Raw genomic sequence first — 9,018 nt, forward strand, 5'->3', positions numbered from 1 at the left:
GGTACAAACATTAATTTTCGTAAGATGACCGTACTCGTCTTAGTCACCTCCTCGGGCACCTTCTCCCGACACTCCCGTTCCACCTCCTCCGTAAGTCGATTGAATCCGCCGCCGGCCAATTCCCCGCTGCGCAGCTTCTCCGCGCACGTATTCCTCGTGTTCTCGTACCAGCCGGACTCCCTCAGGAGGTCCAGGAAGAGCGCTTCTAGGCTACGGAAACCGTTAGCGGGGGGTGGGTGGGGGGAGCGAGGGAGGTGGAAGGAGGGGTAAAAGAAGGGAAAACGAAAAGGTTTAACCGTTCAAGCTCCCCGGATTCTAGAAGGCGGCGGTTCACCTCCGCGCGTAAGGTAGTGTCCTGGGACATCTTGGCGGGGTTTTTTTTGGGCGTGGTGGCGATTTGGGGGGGGGAGGGGTTTGGTATGGTATGGTTATGATAAAACTTGCGTTTGTTCGTGGGGTGGTGTGGGGTTGGTGGGTTGTAAAATTTGTTTATAGTACCGGTACACGTAAAACAGGTGGAGGCAAAAGGAGGGAAGGGTTTTGGCGTTTTTTTGGCGTTGGGTTGCGCTTGGTGCGTCTGTTACCCCGATCGGGTAAGACAGACGCGTTGTCATAAGGACTCACTCGCAATGATCTTAGATGATGTTCCGGACAGCCCCAAAGCAGCATATTGAAGCCGTAAACAGACTCTTGGAGCCAGGTTTGGCTCCGTGACCAGACATTCTGTAACCCCTTGGGAGACATCTTTTCACCAAGTAGAAGAACCTTGCAAACCCCACAAAGGGCAGCTTTTCACACACCAAGCCAACTTAAAATACCTGAAGTTGATATACTCTATGATGCTTCAGACTCAGACATCAGCAAGATCTCACTAATTCCAATACCATGTAATCTTCTTCACAAAGCTAACAGAATCTAAAAAAAGAAAGCATATTTTTGACCAATTTAGGCACCCCCATAAAACCTATAAAACCTATATTATTATTTTTACAACAAGACTGAGTATATTTATGTCAAGTTAAATACTAAAATCCAATCAAAGTCGTAATAATATGTATTTTTGGACAAAGCGGCTATAGAATATTTTTACCAAGTTAGGCATGGTATCCGGAAGGGTTTATTGTGGAGCCCATGGTATTCAAAAGGGTTTCTGTTAGGAATACCGGGATCTGATACCTAGGAATCACTCTAAGTAGGGTAACCTCACCTAGAATTGGAATTCCTAGTCTCCAATACCCTGCTCCAGCCCCGTTATAGGACCCACATGTCATCATACATATCGATCTCAGTTGCATCCTGTGATTATAATGCTACAGAATTGAAGGAGTCAGAATAATACAATATATGTCACCGCTGTCCATCCGACCGGATCCTGTTCACAGGATTTATGAGAGGGGACCTATGGCTAGGTCTGAAAAGTAGAACGGAGTAAGTCAGTCAACTACCTAGGGAGGTATCAGGCTTCAAAGATGTAACATCTTTGGCTTGGGCTGTAGGTAATGGGACGTTTTCGTACAAAGAGATGATATCGAATGGTAAAGGATCTCAGTGAGAGACCAATACATTTACATCCACCCTACAATATTCAGAAGAGTCTAGAACTCTAAGGGATACTACCATAGAAGCCATTAGACTTCAAGGAGTATTGCAACTAGGTTTCAGAATATATTGTAGTTACACGGATAAATTCCAATACTATAACAGTGATTGAAATCCTGTTATCCAGAGCAATTAAGAGTTGGCAACTGAGGAAATATTGGTCAATCTGGTGGAATAGCTTTCTGTAAATCAGTAGGAAGTCCTCCGGAAGACATCTATGGGTTGGATAAGAAGATATGAAGGTTTAAAGTTAGGCGACCTAAAAAAGTTGTGATTACGACTACCTTCACAGATGCAACCCGCAGATGAAACTGGTCATTTCATCAATGATGAAGACAATTGAGGCCAACTTAGTTCGACTTGAAAACTAGGCCACAAGTCTAAAAACTCTAATGATCAGATAACTACTATTGGGAACAGTATGGTTCTAAGTTAGTTATATTGTAATCACCAAGGAGGGTGTGGTGATTTTCAGAGACTCCAAGTATTCACACCTTTTAAGAATACCCAACATTGCAAGTTATAATCAGAGAGGTACATAGTTGTATAATAAATAGCTGTAGTCTGTGAACACTCAGATACAGAATATAAATATCGAAATGCCTTACAAGCTTTAAACATCATCAAGCAATAGAGAAGAGACCTTAACAATATAATATAGTTTCATGATTTTATCTTACTTTACCGAATTTACTTCACTCTTAGTAGTCATAAACGAAATGAGTAAACTTGAGCCTTCCTAAGCCATTTCCGTCTACAGAAATGAATCTTGATTGGCCCAAACAATTCTGAAGTATATCAGATCATCTCTGTTTAACCGGAATATAGTAGGAGTGGTCAGATAACAAGGGTAGGCATCAGGAAGAAGGAGCCGAGCAGGACGAGCTGGGTGGACAGTTTCCGTCCAGACGTGGGCCTATTTTGTCAGACGCAAACAGCATTTTTGCTAATATTGGTACTTCTGACTCTGTTATTGACTTGCACAGTACCTCTGTACTGTACAGTATGATATTACAAATGTCCTGTCTGTTAGGAATACCAGGATCTAATACTTAGAAACTACTCTAAATAAGGTAACCCCACTCGGAATTGGAATCTCTGGTCTCCAACACTGCCCTCCGGCCCCTTACAGGGCCTGCACCTCATCATACATGATTATTCCAATTACGTTCTGAGACTATTGGGCTACAGAGTTTAAGGTGTAAGAATTATACCTTATATGTTGTAGCCATCTATCCAACTAGATCCAGCCCACAGGATATATGAGAGGAGATCTTCGGCAAAGTCTGGGAAGTAGAATGGAGTGAATCTGTTAACTATTGCGTGAGTTACTAGGCTTTCAAAATATGGCAACTTTGGTAAGGGCCGAAAGTAACAGGACATTTTTGCTCAAAGATATGATATCCAATGTTAAAGGATCTCTACAAGAGACCAATACGTTCACACCCATCCTATAATAACTAGAAGAGTCCAGAACTCCCAGAATCACTATGACAGAAGTCATTGGACTTCACAGAGTATTACAACTGGGTCCAAGAATACATTAGAGTTGCAGGCATAATTCCCAGCACTAGAACGATATCTGAAACCCTGTTACCCAAATCAACTAAGAGTTGCTAACTGAGGAATTATCTGCCAATCTGGTAGAATGGCTTCCTGCAAATTAGTTGGAAGTCATCTGGAAGATGCCTATCTGTTGGATCCGGAGCTATGGAGGTTAAAAGTCATGTGACTTAAGAAGGTTGAAAAAATTACTACTATCTCTACAGATACAATTGCAGATGCAACTGATTATTTCATCATTAAGGGAGAGAATTGGAGCCAACTTAGTCTGACTTGAGAACTAGGCCATAAGTCTAATAACTCTGAAGATCAGATAATTACTATTGGGAATAGGATAGTTTCTAGTTAGCAATACTGTAATTACCACAGAGAGTGTGGTGATTTTCTGGATCTCCAAGTACTCATATCTTTGAAGAATACCCGAAGTTGCTGGTTATAACCTGAGAGGTATATAGTTTGTATAATAGATAGATATAGTCCGTGAACATTCAGACGTAGAATATAAAAATTAAAGTGTCTTTTAAGTCTTTAGACATTATCAAGCAATGGAGAAGAGACCTTGACCATATAATATTGTTCCTATGATTTGATTTTACTTTACCTACTTCATCTTACTCTAAGTAGTCATAAATGAAATGAGTATAGTTTGAGCCTTTCTAGATAGTCTCCATCTACAGAATGGAATCTTAGTTGGTCTAGACATCTCTGAGTCTATACAAATTGTCTCCGCATAACATCGTCATATATATGTTCAGTTACCCTGATTTTCTAGCCACCCTTGATTCACGTTCCTGGGAACAACTCTCCTTGATGCATTTCTATGTTTACAGGAAATTAAGAATCTAGAACATAGAACTTAGTACTTAAGAAACTGGTACATGGATACTCCACTGAGCAAAGATGGTCTAGCAGTAGGAACATACAAGTAACTCCTGGAGGCATTTCTGTAATTGGGGGTAGTAGAAACCAGAACATAGACATCAAGCTCAGGGGAAACAAAGATGGCCAGACCACAATTATTTCATACCTTCCCGATTCAGAGTTTCCAGGAAGATAAATCCTTGAAGCATTTGGGTACTTGAGGGAAATTGGAAAACCAGAACATAGACACCTGGCACTTTGAAAACTGGAACATAGACACTCAGCTCAGTTACTTTATAAGTTTCTAATTCAGAGTTTCTGGGAAAATGAAACCTTGAAGTGTTTTGGTCTTTGAGAGAAATTGAGAAACTAGAACATAGACATCTTACACCTCAGAAACTGGAACAGAGATACTTAGCTTAGTTATTTCATACCCTTCCCGATACAGAGTTTCCGGAAAAATTAATTCTTGAAGCATTTCGCTGTTTGAGAAAAATTTGGAAACTAGAATATAGACACCTAGCACTTCAGAAACTGGAACTTAAACACTCAGCCTATTGGAAAAACCATTGCTACCTCAAATCTGCAATAATATGATATCTAACTGGACTGGAATTAACAGGTCCTGAGATAAGAGATATCCAATTTCAGTTGTTCCTAGACAGTTTTTGCTAGTTTATGTGGAATTAGGTAGATGCCCATATATCCATTGCTTCTGAGCCATTTCAGCTAAGTTTAAAATATACAATAAAAGCTTATTTGAGTAATTGTGATACTGTAGGCAAATCCTTGTAGAAGTATTATTACTGTACAGAATATCTCAGTGACCGAGGGGTTGAATATGGTATTATAAGACAATTTATATTTATATTTCTAGTAAATGCTAGGCTATTATTGCTATAAGTTTACCTTAGGGTACAATTTGCAGTATGGAGAGAAAATTCTAGATCCTGTCATACAGAGCCTTAAATAAAAACTTAGTGCAATGTATTCTTTTTACTACTACTCTGAGTGACCCCCTCTCTCTCCAAACAAGGTACTCGTACCAGTATTTTTTTATTTTATTTTATTTTATTTATTATTATTATTATTATTATTATTATTATTATTATTATTATTATTATTATTATTATTATTATTTAATTTTTTTTATCGTCATGTATTTATTGTTAAGGTATAAGAACTCACATGTAGTGCTAGCTATAGTGTAAACAAAACATTAATCTAAAAAACAAATAAAAACAAAAAAGACCAAACTAGTACCTTCAAATAATGCGAACAACCCATATTATAAAGCTCAAAATTGTTAAGGATAAAGGAAAACATTTAAACTAGAAATATGAGAAAAACCTAGCACTAAGGAAAACAAACAAGAAAAAACCTTCTCTTGCAGAATTAAACCAAGGATGAAGAATCCAATGAGGGGGTGGGGCTACTCGTAGGCTGGGTCGGAGAGGTGGGATCCCTAAATGCATATAGCTTAAGGAGGGAAACTGGTTAAGGTTGTGGAGATGTAGGCAGCCAAGCTGTGCAGAAGGGCTAGTGACGACCAGAGGAGTTCCTCATGGTATAAGCTCTTGACTTCTAGAAGGTGGAGGTTCCTGGTTCTCTGATGAGAAGGGCAGGCAAGTATGCCATGGTGGAAAGTCTTGGGCTCTATCTCACAATAGGGACAAATGTCTTAGATGTTCGGGTCTCTCCAGAAGTAGTGACCATTCAGGTAACTCTTCCCTGACTTCATCTGGTGGATGTCTCCCCCACTGAATTTCCCAAGTCCCATAGTGGGGTAGGATGACAATTTAAGAGAATACGTGTAGCGGGAAGGAGGCGGGTACTCTTTGGCCTAGGTATTTAGGATAAGCTGGTGGCAGCCTTTCTTGAGTGCAAGGAAAGAGGTATCGCCTAAGGCCGCAGGGGGCAGTGGCAAAGGGAAGAGAGCCACCGATGCTGGGGGAATACAGAGGAGATGACCAACAAGCTTGCCCACTCTATGAACTATAGCATCTAATGGAAGGTGTCTCCGTATAGGAGGAGTCAGTTCCAGTGTTTTCCAATTTGGGGGTCAGTAGCTCACTGTGAGGCCTATCGTTAGGAGATGATGTTTCTTCAAGAAGCAATATTCTGAAGTGGAAGAGAAGGAAGAGTGAAGATGTGACATGGCTGGGTTCCTCTCTGGTGGGAGGCAGACTATCCTAAGTGACGCAAGGCATTAGTGGTGCTCAATAAGCGATTGGATCGGCAGAAGGGCCAACTCACAAGGAAGGATACTGGTAGGAGTTTCTGTAAAGTAGTTTGTTACCCATCTCTGGACCTGTCTCCAGAAGACAACCACCTGGTCCATCATAGAGACAGAGGGGGAGAAGAGATTGGCTTCATAGAATAGGATGGGTGCCAGGAGGGAGGAGGCCAGCCTGTGGTAAAGAAAGGGAGCAAGCCCTTTGCTGAAGCCTGATAGTCCTTTAAGTATGGAGAAAGCACCTTGGACCATCGCTAGCGGTTTCGAAAAGTGAGTATTGGTTATCTAATAGAGAGAATGAGAGGCAGGCTTATACTAATAGCGAGCCATTAGATCACTCCTGAGGGGTGAAAGAGTAGGCTATTGATAACTATGGAGAGGCTAGGTGTGAGGCCTCTCGAGGGGTTTGCCAATACAGGAATTCTGTTTTGGGCATGGAGAATGAGATGCCCAGCCTGCTACTCCTCTGAGTCAACATCTTAACTAGATGCTGGAGGTGTTAGATGTTTTTTCTATAGGAGTTGGAGGCCATAGTTACTGCAAAGTTGTCCACATACGATAGTATCAATCTGTGTGATACCAGAAAATGGAGGGAGGAGACATAGAAGACAAATAGGAGTAGTCAGATGGGTGAGCCTTGTGGGGTACCAACCTGAACTGGTCTGAAAACCTTGGGTAAGTCTTGGAAAATGAGACAGGATTACCTGCCTGTCAGGAAGGACCTAATTCAGGAATAGAGGTAGAGGGGAATGCTCCTGGAGCGTAATATATGGAAGAGGTCATTTGGGGAGATGTTATCGAAATCTCCCTGGATGTCAAGGAATAAGGTAGAAGCCACGAGCTGTAGGCATACTCGTACCAGTATCCAGTTCTAGGATACATTTCTGTAATATCTGTGAGATTCTGACTATGAGTTCTCTGCTCCACCTCTATTCTAGCCTGTATTCCCTTGGGCCTCAAAGTATGATAGCGATTCTGGACTTGTATCTACTTCCTAGATTCTACTTCTTTTTATGCCCTTGCAATGTCAGAGCGATTCAGACTCTCAGCTGATGCCCTCACCCTAACATGTATTCCCGATAGATAAGTTTTTGGAATGTGAGAGTGATTCTGGATTCCAGGATATTTAGGAATACATATACCAGGATACAACCCCTTATCTTTATACAGGTATTCCCTTCCTCACTTGATTTGGAGCTGGGACCAGGTCTCATATGTGCCATTCTGACTCTAAGTCTACAAGTTTGTATATTCCCTCTTCCAGATTGATTAATAGCTGTAATTTGTGCGTAGCTCTAGGCGGTCCTTCTGCTGTGAATAAGTCTTCTGCTCCACCTCTATTACAGTCTGTATTTCCCAAAGCCTCGCAACATGAGAGGCTTTAAACCCCAGTATGCATCCACTTCCCAAACTTTATACCCTTCTACGTCTCTGCAATGCTAGCATGATTGTAACCCCAAGTTGAAGTCCTCTTACTCCTCTGCAGAAGAACCTTTACATGCTCTTACTGGGTTGAAAATCTATTCCTGGATCCCGGAATCTGAATTTCTGGACAACCCTGACCGTGAGAATCAATTCTCTGCCAATAAATTCTATGGAGATTCTGAACTACCGCTTATGTCTACTGCTCCACATCCACCCCTCAGTGCACACTTCCTATTGGAAATCAATCCTAAATACCTGGATTGAGTACAACTTAGCAGAAGGTATGGGTACTTTACAACTGGTGTGACAGTAATCTCTTCTACACAAGTGTCCTAGTTGAATACCCAAGATAAAGCTACTATCGTGAGACCAGTAGAGATGATTTAGACTGACGTGTTTAGTACTCTTGCTGATCTTGATGCACAAGTTTACACTCTGGTTCAGTTCTTCTAGGAGCAGTTACAGATATTGGTTAAGTCAGTCAGGTTTTCTAATTCTTACATTCTCGGTATGCATGATCATTCATCTAGTTCTAGGTTTGGCATTGCTGAGAGATTTATTCCTCCTTACTATCATTAATCTTTTATTTGTTGCTCTTATCACATGGCTTGTAACATGTTTGCATGGTGTTAATCATATTACTAGTAATTACTATGATAGTTGGCAGGTAGCCTGCCCTACTAGAGAGGAGATGAGAGCTGAGAACCAAAGGAGGCTTTGAAGGTATACTGAGAAAACAAAGAAGTAACTGTTCAGCCAAGTATATTGAAATACTGTCTGTCAAAGTCTGCCTTTCCATCATAGAATCAGGCTGTCTTTAAGTACACAAATCTGTTCATATCTAGCATGAACGATACTAATCAAAGGTATTAAGTGATACACTTCGGTAAAATAACTTAAGTATTAAATCAATACTTAAAACAAAACATAAAATAAAATCAAGTATCAAATAATTCTTAAAACAAACCAAGTATCAAAGTGATACTTAAAACAAAATATAAATCAAAACCAAGTATCAAAGTAATACTTAAAACAAAACATTAATCAAAACCAATAACCAACTACCTGTACCGGTTACATTTCCCAAAATAAAACAACTGTTTAAACAAACAAAACTTAATAAGCATCGAAAGCGGAGTCAGAGAAACTAAAGGCTTCAGTTTTTGCTATAAATTCTTTATCATAAGTGTCACACCAGGGACAAGAAGAAATCCTAAGAATATATTGAGACTCTGATAACTGCAGATCATGGTAGTTATGAATACCAGCTTCATAGTCCACATCCACCCAAGTATTATTGCAGTCAGGATAATAGTCTATTCAGAGAATTGTGA

General features: G+C 40.4%; 1 protein-coding gene; it reads right to left on the reverse strand.

Moving 5' to 3' along the window:
* Positions 1-466, reverse strand: part of GSTUM_00010175001 (uncharacterized protein) — a 778-nt gene extending 312 nt beyond the window's left edge. Inside the window, exons 1-2 of the mRNA XM_002841114.2 lie at positions 297-466; positions 48-210 (exon numbers count right to left, since the gene is read on the reverse strand). Coding sequence (XP_002841160.1) covers positions 48-210; positions 297-364 — 231 coding nt within the window. The 5' untranslated portion in view covers positions 365-466.
* Between the last annotated feature and the right edge of the window lie 8,552 nt (positions 467-9,018).

This window comes from Tuber melanosporum (genome assembly GCF_000151645.1).
Source record: "Tuber melanosporum whole genome shotgun sequence assembly, scaffold_67, strain Mel28".
Taxonomy (NCBI): domain Eukaryota; kingdom Fungi; phylum Ascomycota; class Pezizomycetes; order Pezizales; family Tuberaceae; genus Tuber; species Tuber melanosporum.